This window comes from Prosopis cineraria, unplaced genomic scaffold, assembly GCF_029017545.1.
Source record: "Prosopis cineraria cultivar Desert tree isolate PC_DT_omini unplaced genomic scaffold, ASM2901754v1 PC14, whole genome shotgun sequence".
NCBI lineage: Eukaryota > Viridiplantae > Streptophyta > Magnoliopsida > Fabales > Fabaceae > Prosopis > Prosopis cineraria.
The window spans coordinates 26,301,260-26,326,204 of record NW_026555345.1 but is presented as its reverse complement, the minus strand read 5'-3'; the positions used below and the strand labels follow the sequence as shown (position 1 = coordinate 26,326,204).

Here is a 24,945-nt window from a genome sequence, read left to right as displayed (position 1 = left end):
AAAACGCATTTTGTTACAGCGAAACATGATTTTAGTAAAACATACAATTTTGATCTTCTCCTCATTTTCATACATTCTTCACCTCCAGCAGCTGCAGAACATCTAGGAAAAATAAAAGGAGCCAAAAGAGGTATGGAGAAGCTTGGGTTTGGTAAAAAATTAAGAATTTTGTTCAAGATTGCTCTGATTAAGCTTTTTTTCTCCTTCTTCTCTTTATTTTGCTATATATATATATATTGTTGATTTTGCTGTCATGGAAACCATATATGGCTGATTTTCTCTTAATATATAGGGTAGCTATGAACTGATTCTTAAATTAGAGTATGTTTGAATTATTTATTTAAGCTTATATTAGTTTTGCTTACTTAATCTTATGCTTGTTTGTCTACTTAATGCTTGACCATTATTGAGTGTTTTGGGGGGTTTAGGTTTTGCCGTGGAAGAGACAAATCTGAATTAAACCATTAGATTGAATAATGTGAAATTAGAATTTATTTTAATTTGTCAATAGGATAAGAATATACCTATTGAACCCATATAATTACATTAGAGTGAGTTTGTACCTTTTTGCCTCTTGAGTAATTGTGTTAGAAATAGCATATTAATTCAAGAGAAGAGTGTAATTAATCGGAAGATAATTATTCTTATTAATACTTTATATTAACAAATTACTATTAAGTGCATTTATTTAGATAATTACATGCTTTATAAATTAAAAAAAGGATTAGCCACCCTAGGTTGCCTTGACTATTTGTGGTTATTGAAATTTTAATTTTAGTATATTTTTCTCATTTCAATCTTTATTTTGCAATTTCAAATCCAAATCTTGCCTTGCGCAACTTAAATGAAAATGAGAAATTTATTGCCTAATTTTAAATTAACTTGATTCCTCATGAGATTAATTTTAATTTACCATTTACTAATTTACGACCTGTACACTTGTAGAATTCATTACATATTTGTAATAAACCTCATTTCTATTTCAAAAGCCTATACAAACCTCCCATGGAATCTAATAATCACAAAATACAAACCTTCCTTTTACTCTAAATATTTCATTTACATTCATCCAAACTGTTAATTAACTATTAAGTCATATTTTGTTAAACCAAAATACCCTTTTTAAACATCAATGTTACTTGAAAATTATTTAAAATACCCAAAAAAAATTAAAGCATATGTATTTTTATTTTTTATTTATATTTTGTTAGACATGTAAAACTATTTACAGAATAAATACATAAACTGGCTAAGATGATAATTCAACCATAAAAGAAATTCTTGCACGAACTTAGTGTATCACATCATTTATAATCTGTTTAATAAAAGTATTATATATAAAATGGTTGTAAATATAAATTTATTTTGTCATTAATGATGATGGAAAGACATAAGATAAGAAATGAAATTTCAAAAATAAAGCCATTAAAAATAAAAACATATAATGACATTTTACTTGATTCAACATGACATGTTTTTATTGGATGAATGACATGGTGCACCAAATCCGTGCAAAAATTTTTCTAAAATGCATATGTAGAACAAAATTAATAAAATATGTCTTTAATATAATAAGAGGTAAATCAGTTAATATAATGTATGTTTACTTTCTCTGTAAATTTTATCAATTTCAAAAAATATTGTTAAATTATTTATTTAAATATTTTCACAATTATTTATTTAAATTTTGAGAGAGGGTATACAATTTGATCATAAGGGTAAATTAGTAATTATAAATTTTCTAACCTAATTAAAAGGAAAATTAAATATTTTAAAATATTTAACAAAATATTTTTAACGGTTTTAAAAATTTGATTAAAATGTATATTTTGAAAATATGAGGGATGTCCCTATAATTTTAATAAAATAAAAGGAAGGTCACAATATTTTACTCATAAATAAATTATCATCATCATGTAATATTAAGTATATAAAAATAAGTAAACTTCAAATTACATCCTTTACAATTGCTTTCTAAGTAATTTTATTTGTTAAAATAGTTTAAAAATAATGTAGCTTATAGTCAACAACAACATTTCTCTTAAAAAAATGTTTCTAATTTTCTTTCAATATTCTGTTAAATTTGCCATCCATATATCCTAGATCAAGTAGATCACCACGTTTTGAAATAAAAAAAAGAATAGTACACTTGATCAATTAAAAATAACTAAAAACTTCATGACAGGATTATGGCTAAAGAAAAATTATTTACTATCGAACCAGATTCTTGTGAGTGGAGTGGAGATCATCATCAGGGATAGAGATGCTTCGTTACATCCAGATTACGATACAGTTATGGAAACTAGCTGCTAGCATCCTGAACGGAGAATGGGGAGTGGATTTGTCTCATTTTTGTTGTTGTTACGAAGTTCTCTTTCGTTACTTTTGAGTTTTTCCCCCGAAACCCACCCGTTATAATATTCCAATTTTAGTTTTAGAATGTAAGTTTAAATTAAAGATATTAAATATTTACTAATATAAATACTAATGAGACTATTTCATGGTAATTTTAATTAAAGCATGATACATACTCCCTCACATATTTATTATTAGCTCATTTAGAAGAGATTAATGATCCTTAATATAAATAATTTGATGGGTATTATTACATTTTTTTTTTCAACATTACTCCTATTCAAACTCCTTGATTATGAGTAAATTTAAAATTTTGTTATTTAAATATGAGTAAAATTGAAAGTTTACTCTTTAGACAAAGATAACTTAACTATATTTATTTAAGTACATAGGTGAAGTGATTAAAGGTGCTTGTAACATGATTAGAGGAACTATTTATTCTTTTGAGTTCCGGATGAGCCACTAATCATCACCAAGGCATTGACAAATTCATGCTCCCTCCTGTCTTTATTACAGAGCTTCTTGTAAAAACATTTTTTTCTTAATATAAGACACACTATAAACTATTAATTACAATTTTATAATATCATCCCTGTTTACTTATTACCTATAACAGAGAATATAATGCATGTTTAAAATTTTTTTATTGAAATGGATTAAATTAAAAGTTTATTTTATTTTTAAATAAAAATAAAGTTAAATAACCTAACTAACACTTTTTGATTGTGATAAGGTATTTGTAATTAAGTACTCCTTCCATTCCTATATATAAAATATTTTGAACTAAATCATACAAATTAATAAAAGTTGGTTATCTAATTAAAAGTATAATAATATTTTAATTTTACTCTTAATTATTTTAAATAAAAAACCTATTTTTTCAAAGTAAATTAATGAGAACATTTATCTTTTTTTAATTTGATAAGGGCATAATGGTCTATTTATTAAAAAAAGCTAACAATTTAAAGATAAAAAAAATTTTAAAAGACTTTTTATATATAAAAATGAAAGGAGTATTTTGTAATGGAAATAGGAGGGACTAGGTGCTCCAATATTTTTCGTATCAAATGCGTTTGCATGACAGAAAAATGCAAATAAAACACACTAAAAAAATACTCAAAAATCAATTGCTTAGCTACTTGGCCTTTCTTTCTTTCTTTTGTTTTTTTTTTTTTTTTTGCTCACAAACGTTTTTTGAAATTTCACTGAAGATAAATTTGAAGTATTATTAAAAGAAAGCTCACCGAACCTTTAGGTTGTTCGTTCAGCCATTTGAATGGAGAATCCAAAGAGTTCTCATCGTCTCTCTTTTTAAACTCGCAAGGCGGGAATGGGCCAATATCGATAGCAGGAGGAAGTAAATTTTTTAGTATTTCTCCGCCATTAATGGCCTCTATTGAATCTGGTTCAAGTTGTTTGTCGGAGTTAATCAGAACCCCATCTAGTTTCACGAGGTTGGCGCTGTCCTGGAACAACATGTTGGCGAAGAGACTATCGGGCACAAGAAGCGGAGGAAGGATGGAAGATCTGGGGATGGGTGAAATCCCAGGAATGGAAAGAACATCATCATGATCAGAGAATGAAGCTTTAGGGAAATATGAGAAGAAGGAGAGGAATTTAACAGAGGAAGTGAAGAAAGGAACAGAAAGAGCATAAGTGACGGGAATGACCGGAGAACAAGGTTGCGTCGAGAACGAAAGCCCGGGGGGGTTCGAGGGAGAGAATGAGAGGAGAGAGAAGGTGAGAGGATCAGGGAATAGCCTCAAACCGTAGCCAGAAAGGATCGGAGGAGTTAACGGTGGTTGGATCGAGAGGCGGAAGGTGGAAGTCAACGAGTTTGACTTGTGGAATGGTGGATCCGAAGCGAGCTAGAAGCTGTGATTCGGCGAGTGACACGGTGGGGCGAGTGGTGAGGAGAGTGACCAATACGCCGTTGTGGGCGAGAAGAGACGCAAGTCTGAGAAACGGCGTGAGGTGGCTCGTGCCGGCGACTGGAAGGAGCGCCACGTGAACATGAGAATCAGACATGTTTGGTCTATCCATCTTCTTGGGAAGTGGTGGTTCGAGATGAGAGGCTGGGGGGCTTTATTTTTATATAATACTTGCTATGCTTTTTATTATAAAAGATTTTTAATTGTTTTGTGCATATTAAAAAAATAGTTTCTTCATATAAAAAAATAAAATATACTTTTATTTTTATTTTTATTTTTAAATAATAATATATTTATATTAAACATTTTTATGTTAATTAAAAAATAATTTAATTATTATAAAATATCATACATTTTAAATTAAAAATTATTTTTAAAAGGTGTAGGTAATATTGAAGGGAGTATACACTGAATTACCAGTCATCACTGAAGTATTATGTACTACTCATGCCAGTCAGTCAAACACTGATGTGCATGCTATGGACAGTTGGACGCGTATTTTCAAGTTGTGTGGCCGTTATCTAATTAGTTAATAATAGGGAAAGTCACATAGAAGGACCTCTAGAAAATTTTATTTATTGAGAAGAATTAAATGATTATGAATTCACACAGGATCAATAAATCAAAATGTAATTAAATTTTAATATAAAAATATAAAACAATCCTTCACTAAAAAAAAAAAAAAAACCTTCTCGTTATCACTCGCTGTTGGAGCTAAGACATTGTTGGTTGGATCATCTTGTCGGATAGACCATCGAAACTCTAATGTTGGTGGTTGGAGTATTCGTCAGAGCTTTGGCACTGATTATCGAACCGGTAAGGGAGACATATTAATTTTTTTAAGGTGATCAAGATGGAGTTTAAACCTATATCATAATTAGCCACTAAACTAATAATTTCTTTTATTTATATAATATAAATATATATACATATATATAATTTTATGTTTACTTTCCATGATAATATTTATCAAGAGCTTAATGACTACTTGTTAAACTACCAACAAAACTTATTAAAAAATTTAATAGATATTAATTTTTATAAATGTTTAATTATTTTTATTGCTATGAATGACAAGTCCCCATTAGTAATAACTATTTTTGAAATTATAAGTTCTGTTATTAATTTTAATTTTTTTTTCTTGACAACTTGATAAATAAATTTTAGTTAAATAACAAGTTGTATGAACTTTGCTTTAACAAGTAAATATTTAAAAAAATTTAGTAATAAAAATAAGTAAATATTTAAAAAATTACTCTATATTAAATTTCTTTAACAATTTTTATTGATAATTTAATGAGTAATTATTTGTGAAATAATAAAGACCATTATATTTTGAACTTTGCTTTTACTCTTCATATCAATACTTATTGGGAGCTTAATGATCACTTGTTATTTTATAAATGGCTACTTTTTAAATTACTAATGGAACTTGTTAAAAAATTTAATATGAACTAATTTTTACAAATGTTTACTTGTTTTATTATCAAGAATGATAGGTTTTCATTAATAATTTAATAAGTAATTATTTATAAAATAACAAGTCTCCTTATTAGCACTAAAAATTTCTCTTAATAATTTGATAGGTAAATTTTAATAAAATAATAAGTTCATATAAGATTTTGATATATCAATATGAATTTGTTAAATAAACAATGCAAATCTTTATATATATTTTAAACTTTATTTTTACTTTTCATGTCAATACTTATTAAAAGTTTAATGGTTACTTGTCATTTTAAAAATGACTACTTGTTAAATTATTAATAAAACTTATTAAAAAATTAATATACATTGATTTTTATAAAATGTTTACTTGTTTTTATTACGCAAAGCTTACATATCAAAAGCTTTTGTAAACTTATTATTTTGTTAAAATCTACTTCTGAAATTATGAAGACAATTCTTCAACACTAGCAACCGGACTTATTATTTCACAAATGATTAAATTAGTAATGGGAACTTGTTAAATAAATTCAATATGAAATAATTTTTATAAATATTTACTTATTTTTATTACAAAAAGCTTACATGTTAAAAGCTTATATGAAATTGTTATTTTATTAAAATTTTCTTTTCAAATTATCAAAAAAAATTTTTAAAATTAATAGCAAAACTTATTATTTCACAAGTGATTACTTTTCGAAAGCTTTTGTAAACTTATCATTTTACTAAAATTTACTTGTTAAATTATGAAGAGAAATTTTCAATACTAGCAATGAGACTTGTTATTTTATTGATGGTTACTTGTTAAATTAGTAGTGGGGACTTATTAAAAAAATTTAATATGGAGTGATTTTAATAAATATTTGCTTGTTTTTATTTTCAAAAGCTTATATGAGCTTATTATTTTATCAAAATTTTCTTGTCAAATTATTAAAAAAAATTAAAACTAATAATGAGAATTATCATTTCACAAATGATTACTTATTAAATTGTCAATAGTTATTTGTCATTTCTAGTTATAAAAATAAATAAATATTTATAAAAATTAATGCATATTAAATTTTTTAATAAGTCTCATTAGTAGTTTAACAAGTAGTCATTCTTAAAATGACAAGTAACCATTGAGTTTTTATTAAATATTAGCATGGAAAGTGAAAACAAAGATGTGTGTGTGTGTATAAATTTATAATTGAAAGAAATTATTAATCTAGTAGCTAACTATTTTTTTGGTGGGCAAAAAGATGTGGTTCAAACCCAACTTGGATCTTCTAAAAAAAATTAATTTGTCTCCCTCATAGGTGACCGAAGCTCCAATGGCTAGTGTAATCACTGGTGGTTAGTGACAGTAAGGATCTTTTTAAAAATAAGGGGTAAATTTTTCTTTTCACACTAAAATTTAATCATATTTTAGGCCCTTAATTTTGTAGTGTGAATTCAGAATCCTGTGATTTTTCTTGGTAAATAAAATCTTCCAAATTCAATCACTGAGATTTTCCCTTAATAATATTTGTGTTATGGGGTATTAAGAAAGATAGAACAATCTTTCTTTACTGTATAGGAAGAGTGAGTTTGACCAATAATGAGTTTCCTGCTGAGTTTTAGTTAATTGTGTCAACAGTGATTACATTGCAAAAGACTTATTAGTCCAGTGGCATCAATGCACCTTTGAATGAAGAAAGTGCAAGGTGTGTGAATGATTTAATTTTAAAAAATGGACATTACGATAAGGCCCGTTTAGCTTATTTTAAGGAAAAAAATCATTTAAAAAATAATTAAGTATTTTTATGATACTTATTTGAACTTGTGAAAATAATAAGAATTTGAAAAAAAAAATTATAATTATTTTAAAAAGCTGTTTTAAGTGGCTTAAAACAATTTGATATGGTAAATGAGGGTGAATATTTTAAAAATGTTGAATACATGAATATATCATAAAATTTTAAAATAATTAAATAATAAATTATTTTTATAAAATAAAAATTAAAGAAAATACTATAAAATTTAAAAGTAATTAATTGAAAATTGTTTTTTCATTATTGTAACTAAACATACAATAATATATGTTTTTTTAAATAAAATATCAACAAGATAATTTTTTTTATAAAATCTTTAAGTTATCTTTTTTTTTTTTTCCCACAAGGGAGGGAAAAGGCCCATTACATGAAGCTAAACATGAGAGGATTGTAATCCTAAACAATCATTAAGTACTAGGGTCCTCACGAAATCTGAGACCGTATCAAATCTGAAAATCACTCATTTCAAATAAGTAATTTTAAATGAGAAAACATATTTATAAATTCTTATATTTTTTTTAATTTTAAATTAGGCTCATGTAATTTATTTTATTTTAATTGAGTTCTTACAATTTGATCAATTAAATTTTTTAACTCTTAAAAATTAAAATTCTTAAATTTTTCTTAAAAAAATAAAATTAAAAAAGCTTATATTTTTATTAAATGACTATATAACTGTAGAATTAATTACATAATTTTTATAACTTAAAATTTATATAATTAAGTTATCTTTTAAATATTTTTATACTTATATAATTTTCATAAAATCTTAATAAAAATTTAAAACCGTGTTTTAAATCAATTTTTTTGATGTTGTTAAAAGTATTAAATTAAATTTTTTATAAACTCTAAGTATTTTCGTTTGGAAAAAATTGTCCATTGATTCATTAGTAGTGCTCTTATGTTTTAACTTTTAATTTGGAATGAGATATTTCTTGTACTTCATAAAAAAATTCTTTATTTCTTTCTTAAGAAAAAAGGGTGTTCTATGATATTAAAAAATGATTCTTAATTTATACTTATACAAGTTAATAACTTATATATGTGATAATTTGTAAAATATATATGCTTGTGACAAAGAAGATATGTTCAAATGTGGAGTGCATTAGGTCGGATGGAAATAAGTGGTTCAGTACTACTCCTCTCATTTAAAAATATAAGATATTTTTAATTAAATATCACCTTTTAATAAAGTAATTATTTACTTTCAAACTAATCCTATATTTTTATATTTATTCCTATTAAACACCCTATAATAAATATAAAATCATTATTAATATGGGTACTTTTAGAAAAAATAATAATTACACATTAAAAAATTAAAAGCACCTTATATTTTTTTAATATTTAAATTTTCAAAAAATATTTTATATTTTTAAATAGAGAAAATATATATTAACATAAAAAAATTTTAAAAAAAAATTATGAGGACCTATGTATTAGGCCGGATGCAACCACGGTCTGTTTTTAAAAAAATAAATATGAGGAGTATGCTCTGCCTATAACGACTATTATCTTTTCAATATAACCACGCATCTCTTTTATTTTATTCTAATGGCATATACTTTTTTTTTTAATTTTTAAAAGCCATACAAATTTCTCCTGAAATTAATTGTCACGAAACGCAGACTTTTCTTTTACTTTTGAAATTGTATTTTCACATATCAAATCATTAGTTGATCTATTAAGTCAAGTGTATTGGTTAAAATATATCTACCTTAAATATAGTTGTTTAAAAATCATTCAAGTTACCCAAAAAAAATTAATGCATATATTTTTTTACTTTTTTAGTTCATACTTTAATTTTTTTATTTTTATGAACTTATTTACACAGTTAATGTTTTTAAAATTTAAATATGTAATTTGGTTCAAACAGTATTTTAAACACATTAAAAAACGAATGACTAGGGATTTAACATGATAAAAAATAAATTAGCTGATATAATTAATTTTTTTTAAATTTTATTAATGTAAACACATTATTTAAATTAATTATTTGAATTTTTTCACACTTAAATATTTAAGTTCTTTCATGGGATGAGTATACACTCTTATAATTGGATTATAAGCAAATATTAATATTTAAAATTTTCAATGATATTTAAATAAAAAATTCAGTGTTTTATAAAACTCCTAACATTATTAAACATTGAACTAAAGTTCAAGTTTGAAAAATAAATGAAAAATTTCTGGAATAAAAATTACTGTATTTTTACTCTACATTTTATAACATACATATGGTAATAAAAGATACTGATACATGTGCATATTTTATTTTTGGAAAAAAAATATAATTGTTCGTTGCTATAATTTGCATCTCGTGAGTATTTTAAGTACCCTCACTCACATATGGGTACACAAAAGCAAAGGATTGACCACATTAAGGAGATATTTTGTAAGTTAACTGGTGCATCATGTTATTTATAATTTATTTAATAAAAATATAATATTTAAATGACATTAAATATAAATTAATTTTAACATTAATAATAATATAAAAAGATAAAAATAAATATACATTCAATTATTAGAATAAAATTAATTAAAATAATATCACATAAAAATTTATTTATTTGTAAAAAATTAAATATTCATTCTGTGAATAAAATTAATTAAAATAATATCACATGTAATTTTATTTAAGCGATTTAAAACATTCTACTTATACAAACCACAAATTACCTATCACACCTTGTATCTAAGAATTTCTCCCAAATTAAGTCATAAACTTGCAAAAGCTTTCTAATCCCACTAATTTTATTTTGGAAATAGAACGTGAATACAGACGGAAATAATCCAATTGTTCCCATTTCCTACTAATCCAATTCAATCCGACGATATTACTATTTATTTTATTATTGAAAAAAAGCGCTAATTTGACCCTCTTAGCTCTCAAGCCGTTGCAGAAGTATTCATCTTCTTCTTCTTCCATTCTCCGATCAATCTCTGAAGCGCAACGTGGCTTGTCCCTCCATCACCGACGGCCTCCCTCGCTGCGTCTCTGAGTTGTTCTGCGGATTTCTTCAGAGATTCATCGTTCATCATGTCTTTGATTCTCTTCCCAATTTCCTCTCCCTTAACTTCTTGACCCCAACCCCACTTCTCCTCCCACACCCCCAACCCACTCTTCTCCACCACGTCTGCGTTTATCCTCTGATCTCCATGCTGAGGCCATGCCAGAATTCTCACTCCGTACCAAGCTGCTTCGGTCACTGAGTTCCATCCACAGTGGCTCACAAATCCTCCCACAGATCGATGACCCAGAATCTGTCTCTGGTCCACCCACGTCTTCACCACCAGACCGTTCTTCTTCAACTTCGCTATGAGTTCGCGTCCTACTATTTCTTCTACTTCCTCTTCTTCATCTCTGTCCACTGATTTGTCCTTCACTATCCACAGAAATCTGCACCCGCTCTTCAGCAACCCGTCTCCTATTTCTCGGACCTGATCCCTTTTCATGGCCGTTCTGCTGCCGAAGCTTACGTAAACCACCGAATCTTGAGGTTGTTCGTCGAGCCACTTCAATGGAGTAACCACTGAATTCCCATTATCCACATTTTCAAACTCGCACGGCATGAATGGACCGATATCGAAAACAGGAGGAATCAATTTTCTGAGTATTTCTCCGCCATTAATGGCCTCTATTGTCTCTGGTTCTAGATTTTTGAAGGAGTTAATCAGAACACCATCTAGTTTCGCGAGGTTGGCGCTGTCCTGGAAGAATATGTTGGCGAAGAGACTATCGGGCATGAGAAGCAGAGGAGGGATGGAAGATCTGGGGATTGGTGAAATCCCAGGAATGGAAAGATCATCATGATCTGAGAACGAAGCGGTAGGTAAATATGAGAAGAAAGAGAGCATTTTAACAGAGGAAGTGAAGAAGATGAAGGAAGGAAGTGAGAGAGCATGAGTGACAGGAATGACAGGAGAGATCAACGTCATATCGAGAACGAAAGCAGAGAGAGGGGGCTCGAGGGAGAGAATGAGAGGAGAGAGAAGGTGAGAGGATCGGCGAATAGCCTCAAACCGGAGCCAGAAAGGATCGGAGGAGTTGACGGTGGTTGGATCGAGTGGCAGAAGGTGTAAGTCAACTAGTTTGACCTGAGGAAGAGAAGATCGGAAACGAGAGAGAAGCTGTGACTCGGCGAGTGACACGGCGGGGCGAGTGATGATGAGAGTGACCATGACGTCGTTGCAGGCAAGAAGAGCCGCAAGTCGGAGAAACGGGGTGAGGTGGCCCATGCCGGCGCTGGGGAGGAGAGCTACATGAGCATGAGATTCAGAAGCAGACATGTTGGGTCTGAATCTCTGATCGATCGCGTTCGTTTTCCGCGGTCTGAGTTGTTCTAGCTGTCCAGGTCAGTAGTTTATGAAGTGATTCTCCTTCACAGGAGAGAGTATTGAAGTACTTTGGGTCCGAATCCTCTCCTCATAATAAAATAAATGATCCAAATTTATTTATTTTATAAAATAATTATCATATAAAAATAAAAATAAATGGAGATACGATGAGGAGAAGAAAAGAATAGAAGGGATGAGGAGGAGATCTCGTTCCGAGTATTTTAGCATTTTATTTGTTTTATTTTCGTCAAGTTGGAATAATTTATTTTCGCATTTAAACATTTAATATAAATGGTTGAGGCAAGTGGGAAGAAGAGGTTATCCAGGAAAAGAGAGATTGGTAGCCACCTGTTGCATGAGGTTTCGGTGGTTGAAGTCCGTCCAACGGTACTGACGAGTGGGAACTGTGAAGAGATAAGGCGATTTTATTAGTAGCTAACTAGCTGTCAAACGCTATCTTTATTGTTTCGTAGACCGGGCTATCCGGGTTGGACCGGATTGTACAGGATCGTTTTTTGGCACAGCCCTTGACTGCTGCAAATAAGAAAGGAAAAATTTTACTGTAGATCTGGATGAGAGATAATAATAGTAAAAAAAAAAACACTTGAATTTCTGAAATTTTACCACAAATTTAGGATATTTAATTGAAATTAAAATTTTTTAAAAAATGATAAAATTATTTCTATTAAAATTCTTTATTAGCATGACTTGTTTATATTTTTGCCATGTATTGCTCATTACCTTTCAAATTATTATTCATTATCATATTTTATTTATTTATTGTAATACTTTCACTTGAATTAATTTTAAGTGTTGCTTTCATATTATCACCACTTACTGATGTTCATATTATATGTGGTTCATTATCTCTTACATTATTGTTCATTATTTTACTTCATTTATTCATTGCAACACTTTTATTTGAATTAATTTTATGTGTTGCTTTTATGTTAGCATGATTTGTTAATGTTTTTACTGTATGTTGTTCATTATTCTTCAAACACTTGTTCATTATTATATTTTACTTGTTTATAAACTTACATATTTATAGTTTATTTTTTTGTTAAATTTCTTTTCTCTTTTAACAGGGATAATCTTATCATTTTTTATATAATTTTAATTTTAATTTAATATTCTAGACTTATGGTAAAATTTTAGAAATCAGAAATTGTCTTATTTATTATCGTTGGTCCAGTCATTTTCAATAAAATTTTCCCAAATAAGAAACTTGCATATCCTTTTGCACGTAATGCAGCACATGACAAGCAAGTCTCTTGTGTACTAGCACTACATATGTAAATTTATTCTGGATCTCAAACACTGCCAACAATTGAACGTGAAGGAGGGGCCCATTCATGATTGTGTTGGCTGTGCCCTGCAAGTTTTAATTCACAATTTTTTTTTTTAATACGCACATTGAGGATAGAAAACAATAGTATGAAAATATACTAACGGAATTGTGTTTAGCGCAAATGACTGGTATCTTATAATATGATAAACCAGGATTTGAAATTCTATCCAGAGAACTGAAAAGCACCTACATTTATGTCCAGTCATGACTCAAATATACTTGTCTCAAAAAAGAAGAAGAAGAAGAAGAAGAAACCAGTGTATAATAAAAAATAATAAGGTGAAATTAAGCCACAGCAAGAAATTAATTTGAGTACTGATATCGTGTCAATGTGTTTTTAGACTTTTAGTGTGGCGCAGTTAAAAAGCCAGTCACCAGAAATCTCTAACTCACGATCGTTTAGTGCTTACTCTCTCCATTTCTATATATAAAATATTTTTTTTTAATTTTTTATCTTTAAATATAAAAATTATTAGCATATTTTTTAATAAATGAATCATTATATCCTTATTAAATTAAAAAGAGAAAAAGATAAATATACTCATTAATTTACTTTAAAAAAACTTATTTTTTATTTATAGTAATTAAGGACAAAATTAAAATATTATCATATTTTTAATTAAATAACTCATTTTTATTAGTTTGTGTGATTTGATTAAAAATATCATATATATATATATATATATAAAAATGGAAGGAGTAATAGTTTAGTTGGACACCCTAACAGGATCAATAATTAACGATAATATATCGGCATCCGCTATTCCGCTGGTGTAATTAAGCCACCACAAGAAATTAATTTGAGTATTAATATTGTTTCAATGTGTTGCCACGGGATATTTTATTTAGTTTTATGATATAAAATTTTCATCCAAAGTTCTATAATTTTGGTTGGTTAATAAAATAATGTGCGATTTCTGAGTCTTCTATTTTATTTTTTCTTTCACGGAAAGAATGACACCTTTCAACGAAATTGAAGTACAAATATAAACACAAACCACTGAGATCAAGAGCGGACTAATTATTATTTTTTAATTTAAAACTTGCATGTAATTCTCACTTTTCTTTATTTTTTATTAGTATTTTTTTGGGCCACATCAAGCCCTTTCATGATTACTTCATCAGTTCATCCCCTTCTATAATCAATAATGCAAATGTATTTGGGAATCAGATTTCCTATAGTGTCATAGTGACTTGTAGTAAATTTCAAATAAAATTAATATGGATTTCAATTTTTATTTAATATCCATATTAATGAAAGCATGCTATTAAATTTTCGATTTTGTATTTATACTATATAAAATAATTTTTTATAAATAATATTTAGCTTCAAATCGGAGCCAGAAAGGATCGGAAGACTTGACGGCGACTGAGAGACCCGCAAGTCAGAGAAACGGTGGCCCACACCGGCGCCAGGGAGGAGAGCCACCGGAGCATGAGATTCAGAACCAGACATGTTGGCTCTGTTCGCTTTCGTTTTTCGTCGTCGAGTTATCCTCTTGGTCTAGCTGTGGTTCTAGTAAGTAGTTGCCTCTGCTAATGATTTTTTTAAAAATATTTTTAAAATGAAAAACATAGTATAAATCATAAAATTTTTTAATAAATTTGTTCACCCGTATGAACGATCCAAATTTAAATTAAATAGCTCACATTTAATATTAATTTTTTATAAATAGACTTTTTAAACATATTTTGTACAGTATAGATTTAATATTAAATTTTTTATAATTTTTATAAATTAAATATAAATCATTCATATTAAATCTGAACTGTTCAAACTAGTAAATAGATTTATTAATTTTTTATATAATTTATATAAATTTTTATTTTTAAAAATTTAAAATAAATAATAAAAAATAACATTAAATCTAGAGATCCAGATTTATGGTATATTTATACTTTTTATTATTAAATAAATTTTGTAACAAAATAGTTTTAAATTTTTAATATTTATGTGATAATAAATTATATTTTTTTTGTTGTTATCACATATATTCTTCCATTGAAGGTGACTAATTTAAGATACTTTGGGTGTTAAATGTTGACACTTTTCTTAATAAAAATTCATATCTTAATTCATTACACGACTACTTGAATATGGAGACAACATCTACTCCTTGAAGCACCAGATCAGAAAATTTAATTTGCGTTTCGTGGAAGCAACATATGAAGACACATGTTCTCCTTCATGCACGGTAATGCCACATGAACCATCTGCATGAACGGCATGCATGCACTATCCTTGTGCGGTAGCTAGCCGACCCAATCCAAATGAAGAGAGAAATTTTCTAAAAAGATGCTGAAACTTTTCCACATGGAACTTCCTGCTCATTACATAATGAATGGAAGAGCTATAAAACTCGTCAATTTGCATGAATCATTTCCAATAAAGGTCTGTCTTTGAGTGCTCTTGCAAGTCTTCTAACAATAAGGAAAGCTCAGAGCAAACATGCAGCGATGTGTCATCAGCATGAAACTCTTGAACTATACCATTCACCTCAACCCAACTACAACCAGGCTTTCTTCTAAACCTACGAGCCCTCATCAGCTTCCTTATTTCTAATGCCTCTTTCCACATGTTGGCAGCATGATACACATTCCACAGAAGCATATAAACGCCAACATCACTTGGCAATAGCTCAATCACCTTCCTTCCTACTGTCACAGCTAACTTCAAATTTCCATGGGCTAAGCAAGCTGTGAGGAAGCACCTCCAGATCGCAGCATCAGGTTCAATAGGCATGAGCTCAATCATCTGTTTTGCTTCTTCCAGAAACCCTGCTTGGCCTAACAGATCCACTAAGCATCCATAGTGCTGAATCTTTGGTTTCAAATGATGGTAATGAATCATTCTGCGGAGCAACATTTTCCCCTCGAGAACTAACCCTGAATGGCTACAAGCTGTCAAAAGTGACAAAAGGGTTACCTCATTTGGAGTAACCTTTGATTCTAACATCTGAGAGTACACCTCCAGAGCATGTTGTCCTTTCCCATGATATGCGTACCCTGATATTATTGTCGTCCATGAAAATACATCCTTTTCAAAGATCTCGTCAAATATTCTTATAGCCATGTCAAGCCTCCCACTTTTAGAGTACATATCCATCAAAGCATTCTTCACCGTGACATCCCGGTTGAGGCTTGTTTTGTCAACATTTCCATGGATGGACTGACCAAAATTAAGAGCACCAGTATCGGCACATGCAGAGAGCACTGCCACAATTGTAGCTGAACTTGGACGATCCTCCATTTTCTGAAAGAGCTCAAGAGCTTGAACTGGATTTCCTCCTCTAACATAGCCAGTGATCATAGCCGTCCAAGAAACAACGTTTCTCTCAGGCATTTCGTCGAACAATTGACGTGCAGAATGCAGATCATTACGCAGGATATAGCCATTAAACAAGGTAGTCCAGGAAAAGATATCCTTTATGCTCTTCCTTTCAAAGACCAACACAGCCACTTCAATTTTCCCATTTCGACAATACATGTCAATCAGTGCATTACCAACAATAGGATTCACGTCCAAATGATTTCTCAAGATCATCCCATGAATGGCCTTCCCTCTGATCAAATCCTTGCCACGTCCACATGAAGATAACGCTCCGACAATCAAAAAGCTGTCGGGTCTGAATCTGCTGTTTATGTACTGGGAAAAGACGGCGAGGGATTCGGCGGGAAGATTACAATGGAGATAGAGATTAAGGAGGGATGTCCAAGACACGACGTCTGGGCGTTGAATCTGGTTGAAGACATTTTGAGCGTCTAGAGTTTTGCCCAAATTCTTGTAAGTTTCTAGAAGCTTGCAAGCCAAGGACTGGAGATTCGGTAGAATTCCAAGAGTTACAGAGAGGGCATGGATTCGCTTGAGCTGGTCAAAGCTCATACATTTCTCCAGCGATCTTTGCAATTGCAAGCTTGTATAGTGCATCGATCAACAGAAGAGGATAATAAAGTGATAAATTCATCGTACCAGGATTGAGTCGGGGGAAGATCGTCTCAGCACGACGCAGAGACCGCTTGAAAATGTGATGTAATAATTGCATAGATTGAATAGAAATTCAATTTTGGAGCGAAATGCATTGCGGCTTAACATGAATGATTTTTGAATCACCTTGTATATTTTGAAACGCATCGACTCTGGTTTGGTTTTCGCTCGGTGATCACACACACACCGAGTCCTACATGAGCTGAAATTATCGTAACTTATAAATAGAATCCAATAAATTTTATATTTAATATTCACAAGGGCAATTTTGAAGGAATCTTTTTTCAGAACTTATGAGCGGTAAAAGAACTGCATGAGTCTTGAACAAATATATGGAGAAAATCACGAGATAGGGTTTATTCTAACTGAGGCCAATGTTGGCATTATATAAGCAGCATGGACCAATATTAATTTTAAATCGCTAGGGTAATCATCATATTACAACCATAAGTAGTTTTGACATCCTAATCATAATGAAACAAGTTATCAATCAGATACCCTTTACACAAATACACACGTCCATGGTGTGGTTAACTGTTATCATTCATATTTTGACCAAAGTATGATCAATTGAATACCCATCCTGCTTGCACGAAATATGGAACCCACAGAATTTCAGGACTGCGTTTAGTTTCACATTTGGTGATACTTGAGAGAACCCAAATGAAACCACAAACTGATTCCAATAATGCATATCATGGTTGAATGGCCACAGGAAGGGCCGCAACACATTACCAAAATTAATCTTTGTTAGCCACACGTGACTTGTCTCCAGTGAATCAAATGTTCTGGCTATGGCAAGAGTTTTGTGATTATTGATGGCCAACTCAACAAAAAATGAAAATGCACCAGTTGGAAAAGTATTGTTAGACGTCTTGTTCACATCAAAAACAGCACCAAAAAACAACTCCACTGGCTTACCATTAAACCTTGAAGCCACCTCAAGAGATATCGATCCATTAGTACTGTGATGGTCATGCCAATATGGGACCGTGCCACCAGGAAGCATGATTTCATATTGAGATGCCTGTAAAGCATGAAAGTTGGCTGTGAGAGCAGATATATATGTGCGTGTAAGCTCACGCAATTAACTTTTCCGATCATGTTAAGCTGAATGTATTCATATATATATATATATATATATATAAAAGCTAATCCACGGAGGAAGAAGAAGAGAAGAGGGCAACCTCATCAAATAAACGATTTGTTATCTGGTCTTGGACTTGTTTATGGATCAGATTATGGCAGTTGATGAAACTCATATGATATGAACGTTGGAAGTCGTCTAGACCAGGAATAGAACTTGATGTGCTGTATAAATTTGGAAACTTTTGCAATGATCTACAATTATTTGTCCACATGAATCTTGTATTCAGTGGAAGCTTTGGAAGCTCTCTAATTCTAGGGCAGTTTGAGAGAGAGAGACTAACAAGGCACTGCAATTTCTCAATGCTGCAAGGGAGATGCTCAAGCTTTTGACAAGAATCCAACAGCAACACTTCTAGACCAATCAGATATTCTGTTGATTGAGGCAATGCTTTTATAGAAGTCCCTTCGAGAAGGACTTCTTCAACACTTGCCATTTTCTCAACAATCTCAGGGAAGTTTCGGATGTTTGAGCAGCCTGTAAGGAGAAGAGAGCGTAGAGACTTTAACTTGAAACGACATGGAAGAGTCTTGAGATTCGAGCAGAAAACAAGTTTTAAGGTGACAAGCTTCTCAAGAGATCCCACAGACTCGTGAACTTCCACTAGGCTTTTGCAATGGTCTAGACTCAAACTCTCAACCTGTGGAATCAATGACAAGTTTGGAATTTCCGAGAGGTATTCGCAGCAGCTAAAGGATAAAAACTTCAGATCTCGAAATATCTGTAACATCATTGATATCAAAATGTGATTAAATAGTATAATCAATAAAATAAAAATTAAAGTTCTTGACTTAGTTTTAACCTAAATTAATATAGACAAGTTAAAATAAAAGCAAATCATATCCAAACTGATATTGATTTTTGGGAAAATATAAAAATAAGTCCCCATACTTCGATTGTGATTTGGTTTAGTCCTTATAATTTTATTTCATTGTTCTCAGCCTCTTTTAGTTTGATCCTTCTGCAATATTAGCCGCTGTAATTTTAAATGCACATAAAGACAATGGGCTGACATGGACAAGGTTAATTTTGTTGACATATATTCAACTCTATTAACCCTTTTGCTCACGTGTTCTATAATCCTGTCTTCATCTCTTGCATTATGTTTAAGCCAAATATAAAAAGAAGTTTTTTTTCATTTACCTTTTATTTTTAATCATACTGAATCAATTTATTTCATGTCAACAACATATTTTTATCATGTAAGATGGTAGAGTTAAAGCAAAATTATCACTTTCAATGCCCATTCCATGGTCATTATATGCATTTTTAAAATTATAAGGACTAACGTTGCGGATTGTTCAGACTAAAGGAACTAGGGAAATAAAAACTATTGTATGATCAACAAAATAAAAATTAAAGTTATTGACTTAGTTTTAACCTAAATTAATATAGACAAGTTAAAATAAAAGAAAATCATATCCAAACTGATATTGATTTTTGGGAAAGTATAAAAATAAGTCCCCATACTTTGATTGTGATTTGTTTTTAGTCTCTATAGTTTTATTTCGTTGCTCTCAGTCCCTTTAGTTGATCCTCTCCTACAATATTAATCCTTGTAGTTTTAAAAATGCACATAAAGATCATGGTTTGACCTTGACAGAATGAATTTTGTTGACATTCATTTAACTCTGTTAACCTTTTTGTTATGTGTATTTAATTTTGTCTCTGTCTCTCACATTCTATTCAAGCCAAATATAAAAAGATAGTTTTTTTTTAATTTTATTTACCTTTTATGTTTAATCATACCTAGTCAATTCATTTCACAGCATCAACATACTTTTATCATGTCAACAAAGAGGATGGTAGAGTTACAGCGAAATTATCTCCCTCATTGCCATCTCATGGTCTTCATAAGCACTTTTGAAATATATTGCAGATTGATCAAATTATAGGAACTAGAAACAACAAAATAAACTACAAGAATTAAAAACAAAATACAATCAAAGTACATGACCTTCCATAAATGACATCTCATGGTGCTTTTACAAGAACAGTTTTTTTGAACTTTCGTTTCAATTATACGCAGCAAACATAAATTGCAGAAAAAGATGTTTCAAACCTTGACTCCCTTCCATAAATGTTTGATGCGGCCATGATTCATCTTTAAAGAAACAAGCCTCTTTGGGTAGAAGTTTGGTGGCAGAGTTGAAGAAGGGTATCTTGACCAGTCAATTAACCTTAGCTCATCAGACAGATATGGAATACCATCTGAAATGTTTGCATTACCAACCATAAGAATTCTAAGCTTTTTCATTTTCTCCAAGGCTTTGCCACTGATCTTCACATTTTCTGCTTCAGGCATGTCTAGCCTTATGCATTCTATGTTGTTCCTTTCCTGGTTATGCACATGCAGGAATTAGCTAGACATAATTTAAAAAAAAAAAAAGTTTGGTAAAGTCAAATCCTAATAATTAAGAGCAGAGTTATACACATGTGAATACATAACAGAATAAAATACAATATATTTTGGTATAATTTGAGGTTTGTACTGCATCTAGTATGATTGTAATTAAGACAAGTGTTTTTCTACAGGGAAGCAATTAATTATTGGCGCTTTATAAATAGGTTCAAATTAAGATGAGAGGGTACCTTTTGTTCTTTCAGTACTTGAAGAACATCTTGATGAAACCATAATCTGCTCCGTTGACAAGGATCTTTTGGGGATTCAGATAGAACAATTTCTTTGGCCATTTCTTGAATCAAATCATGCATCCAAAGCTTGTCCATATCAACAGCAACAAGGGACTTCTCCACAAGAACTCGAATTCCAATATCTGGATGCAGGTCACAAGCTTCTAGGATCTTCTTCACATACTCGTTGTCCTCTCCTATGAAAAAGCATGCAATATCCAGAAAAATGGCCCTCTCATTTTCCTCTAAACCATCCAAGCTGATGTTAAGAACTTCAGAAATCAGTTTGCTTGGAGTGTTCTGCAGTTTTTTTCACGCACTCATCCATTCTACTATAGTCTTCCCACTTAAATATGACCCCAACACGGTTAGAGCCAATGGAAGACCTTTGGCATAGTTTAATATGTGCATTGAAAGTTTCTCATAGTTTGTGGGAGGATAAGGTTTTCTGAAAGCATACCAGCTGAGCAATTCAAGAGCATGGTCATATCTTAATTCCTTAGCCTTGTAGATTGCTTCAACACTGTGAGCAATTAACAAGTGTTCATCTCTAGTTGTTATGATAACTCTACTTCCTAAGCCAAACCAGTTGTTTTCTCCAACCAATGATTCAAGTTGCTCCATCGAATCTACATCGTCAAGAACTATGAGAACTCCTTTAGAACAGAGTCTGTTCTTTATGAGGTTGATTCCTCTATCTACATTGCCAACCTTCAAGTCTCTATAGTTTAGTGTTTCTGAAAGAAGAGCTTGTTGTAGTTGAACTAAGCCGAAGTTTTGCTTTGAAATTTCTCTAACATTTGCAATGAATGTGCTGGCCTCAAAATGATAAGAGATCTGGTTATAGAGAGCTTTAGCCAAAGTTGTTTTACCTATTCCTCCAATACCATGGATTCCAATAACCCTCACATCATTTTCTGATTGGACACCCAACAATGAATTTATGTCCTCTAAAGGAGACTCCAAGCCCACAGGATGTTTAGCTACTTTCAGAGGTGTGCGGTTCGGCTTACTGAGTATTTCTTCACCAATTCTTTGTATGAATGTAGGCTCATTCCTGCCATTATAAATCCAAAGAAGAAGCTTCTAAGTATCTGATAATAAATGAATATATATGCAAGCCATATGGCTGCAACGCACCTGCTTGGCGTGTAAATTAAACTCATGAAGATGAATGGCTGTTGCCCTTTCTTTTTATCACAAGATGAATCAGAAACCAAGGTACCGGATTTAGAAATTAAGGCACAAAATTGTAATGAGCATCAGAGTGTATAAGGCTAAAATTGTAGAAGACAAATTGTCGTATACCTAGGATTAGAAATCATCAGATGAGCGGTTCCCTTGTATTGAAATTAATGTCATCAGATGAGCGGTTCCCTTGTATTGAAATTTATGTCATCACATTGGCGTGGAAATCAAATTGTTATTGGAATTAATGTCTTAGTAGTATCTTTAATTTTTATTTTCCCAAATTTTAAAATTAACAAAATTGAAGTAACAACAGTTATAGTTAGGTCGATGATAAATTAATAACCCAATTTATACCTGATAAAATGCTTAGTTTTAAGCTTAAAATCTCAATAATATCGGCTAACTTGTGGGTAGAATTTGCATACTTTCACATATATTGGTATATTGCATGTTTGTCCGTATTTTGAGCTAGATAAAGGAAGGTGAGGCTAAAAATACCAAGTTTCCACAACTACTTAGGATAAGAAGCAGGTTGGCCCCTGTTTGAATCATGTCACAGACCAAACAAAACATGAATTCATCTCTATTTTAATTAGTCCGGTTTCAGGCGAAATCAAAGGAAGAATTGTACGTAAAAACAATAAGTAAAATTGATCACAGAAATTTGAATAAATTTGGCAACTTTTATGCCGGACACATACCCGTTATTAAGATGCCAGCCAGACAAAGAAGCAATTTCACTCAGGGCTGCCCTCCACCTGCTAACCTTTTCTGTAATTCCCAAGTTATCTTCATGTTTGAGGAAACCGTCATGAAAGCTTCTTTTCTGATGTCGTACTTCTGATGGATCTATGTTGTAAAACACTGGCAACACCAGTTGCCCCTTAGAATCCTTGATCTCGAGGATCTTAAGGACCTCGTCTAAGCATGAACTGGAAAAAGCGTAGGTTTTGGATAAGACAACAACAGAGATTCTAGAGTCTTCAATGGCTCTCTCAAGTGCAGTGGAAATCTTCTCTCCCCTCTTGAGCTTTTCATTGTCTATGAAAGTATATATTCCCTTTTGACACAGAGCTCCGTACAGATGGCTCGTGAACTGTTGCGGGTATCTTCGCCTCTGAAGCTCAAAAACACATCGTACTTCCACTTCCAGTAGGATTCTGATGAGATAAACCCCATTAATTTCGTTGTTAAAGAAGGAATTTATGTCTGTCCTGATAACGCATTAGCAAAATAGAATGGAAGTGAAAAGCAAATATATAATTATAGGATAAAGGTGCAAATTTAACTCTGAAATAATTTTTGAGGAGCGTTTAAAGTATAAAAAGGTGCAAAATAAATCTCAAACTTAAAAAAGTGGAGCATCTAATGTCTCCCCTTGACTGGATGGACGTTAGTTTTTCTTGTGGTATGTGGCTCCTTTCTTCTTCTCTCCCTCTTTCTCTCTCTCGTTCTTTTCTCCTACTACTTATCCTCCATAGCCGTTTGCCTCCTCCCTCTTCAAGTTGTCAGCGTCAATGTTCAGGCTCCATTAGTCCGAACGATGACCACAAATCTTCCACACTCTCGTTTCCTTTGTTATAGACCATTGTGCAGCTCCCTTCCACTCGCCTTCAACCATCGCCATCTTCCAGAGTTTTGAGTTCTTCCACCATCGTTTGCAATTGCATCCACAAATCCATTTACCCTTGGTAAAAGAGGTGGCAAATGCGATGACAAGTTGAACAAGTCGAACCTAGTAAACCACCTCCAAGGCTGAGCTAAGCGGGTTAGTGGATGAGATGATGACTCCAAGAGACAAGAGAGAGAAATACAGAACAGGAATGTTCAGAGAATAAGGGAAAAGAATGAAGGTGACGTTATGTTTGGAAAGAGGGGTAAGGGAAGTGAGGTTTCTGACTTGGTGAAGGAAGAGAGAGTAGGACAAGTGGTGGCCGGTGACGGAGTCGATAAGGACGGTGGTAAAGGAAGTGGTGGTAGGGAGGAGAGAAAATGCGAAGAGTTGAAGAAAAAAAAATATTATATTACAATAAATAGTGAAATAAATAGAGAGTAGGACGCTGCATACTCATAGCATGCAAATATTTTCTGATGAACTCATAGGCCAAATAAGTTCATAGGAAAACCTATCGTTCTGCCACATGAATTCAATCACTCTAGCTAGAACTCCACATCTATCATCTCTCTCGACAATCTCTCTCGACAATACTGTTTGGTTTATTATCTTTGATAATTCTATCAGCTCAGACAGGTAGTGGCTGGTGACAGAGTCGACAAGGACGGTGGTGGAGGAAGCAATGGTAGGGAGGAGAGAAAATGCGAAGTCAGTGATGAAGAGAGGTTGAGAGAGAGGAGGAACAAGCCAATGGTCAAGACAGATGCTATGGAGTTCGGGTCGACAGCAAGGTCAGGCTTCGCTTGGTGTTGGTTGGGCAATGACGATGGCGTTGACTAATGGAGCTTTCAAAATTCAAAGAGAATGAATGAAGCAAGTGGGTCCCATAATATTAAAAGTAAACGGCTATTAGTGAAAATGGACCGAAGGCAATGCATGCACCGATTTTAATAATTAATAATTTATTTTACATTATTTTATAATACAAGTTATTTAGTAGTCTTTAAAAAATAATTTGAGGCTCAATTTGCATCTTTATCCTATAATTATATATGAGGGGCTGTTGGTGATTCGAATACAAAGGAGGGAGAGCAATAAGTAGACATTTGCTGTTATTGTGTCCAAGCTAAATGGTGCTCCCTGCTCCCTTACTTAT

At 31.5% G+C, this 24,945-nt stretch overlaps 4 protein-coding genes across 4 annotated transcripts; all 4 read right to left on the bottom strand.

The window, feature by feature from the left end:
* Positions 1-10,137: 10,137 nt before the first annotated feature.
* LOC129292221 (UDP-glycosyltransferase 708G1-like) lies at positions 10,138-11,926 on the bottom strand. Its single transcript, XM_054929781.1, has one exon. The coding sequence runs from the start codon at positions 11,816-11,818 to the stop codon at positions 10,418-10,420; it is 1,401 nt and encodes a 466-aa protein (XP_054785756.1). The 5' UTR covers positions 11,819-11,926; the 3' UTR covers positions 10,138-10,417.
* Positions 11,927-15,594: 3,668 nt separating this feature from the next.
* LOC129292416 (pentatricopeptide repeat-containing protein At2g20540-like) lies at positions 15,595-17,145 on the bottom strand. The gene has a single exon (XM_054929971.1). The coding sequence runs from the start codon at positions 17,143-17,145 to the stop codon at positions 15,595-15,597; it is 1,551 nt and encodes a 516-aa protein (XP_054785946.1).
* A 464-nt stretch (positions 17,146-17,609) lies between these two features.
* On the bottom strand, positions 17,610-21,299 carry LOC129292114 (disease resistance-like protein DSC1). The gene is made up of 4 exons (XM_054929634.1): positions 20,942-21,299; positions 20,412-20,687; positions 18,390-19,070; positions 17,610-18,229 (listed from the first exon to the last, which is right to left on the bottom strand). The coding sequence occupies exons 1-4, from the start codon at positions 21,077-21,079 to the stop codon at positions 17,747-17,749; spliced, it is 1,578 nt and encodes a 525-aa protein (XP_054785609.1). The 5' UTR covers positions 21,080-21,299; the 3' UTR covers positions 17,610-17,746.
* On the bottom strand, positions 21,296-23,801 carry LOC129292415 (disease resistance protein RPV1-like). Its single transcript, XM_054929969.1, has 3 exons — positions 23,761-23,801; positions 22,876-23,388; positions 21,296-22,040 (listed from the first exon to the last, which is right to left on the bottom strand). Exons 1-3 carry the CDS (start codon positions 23,799-23,801, stop codon positions 21,296-21,298), a joined length of 1,299 nt encoding a protein of 432 aa, XP_054785944.1.
* Between the last annotated feature and the right edge of the window lie 1,144 nt (positions 23,802-24,945).

What these genes read in the sequence shown, in the direction of transcription:
- LOC129292221 (XM_054929781.1), bottom strand. Translation starts at nt 11,818, where the DNA reads ATGTCTGCTTCTGAATCTCATGCTCATGTAGCTCTCCTCCCCAGCGCC.
- LOC129292415 (XM_054929969.1), bottom strand. Translation starts at nt 23,801, where the DNA reads ATGGCGATGGTTGAAGGCGAGTGGAAGGGAGCTGCACAATG. An exon ending in TGGAAGGGAGCTGCACAATG is followed by an intron (nt 23,389 to 23,760) that starts GTCTATAACAAA and finishes ATGCGTTATCAG; the next exon opens with GACAGACATAAATTCCTTCT. An exon ending in GGCTGGCATCTTAATAACGG is followed by an intron (nt 22,041 to 22,875) that starts GTATGTGTCCGG and finishes TTATAATGGCAG; the next exon opens with GAATGAGCCTACATTCATAC.
- LOC129292114 (XM_054929634.1), bottom strand. Translation starts at nt 21,079, where the DNA reads ATGGACAAGCTTTGGATGCATGATTTGATTCAAGAAATGGCCAAAGAA. An exon ending in AAGTACTGAAAGAACAAAAG is followed by an intron (nt 20,688 to 20,941) that starts GTACCCTCTCAT and finishes GTGCATAACCAG; the next exon opens with GAAAGGAACAACATAGAATG. An exon ending in CAAATCGTTTATTTGATGAG is followed by an intron (nt 18,230 to 18,389) that starts GTTGCCCTCTTC and finishes CATGCTTTACAG; the next exon opens with GCATCTCAATATGAAATCAT.
- LOC129292416 (XM_054929971.1), bottom strand. Translation starts at nt 17,145, where the DNA reads ATGCACTATACAAGCTTGCAATTGCAAAGATCGCTGGAGAAATGTATG.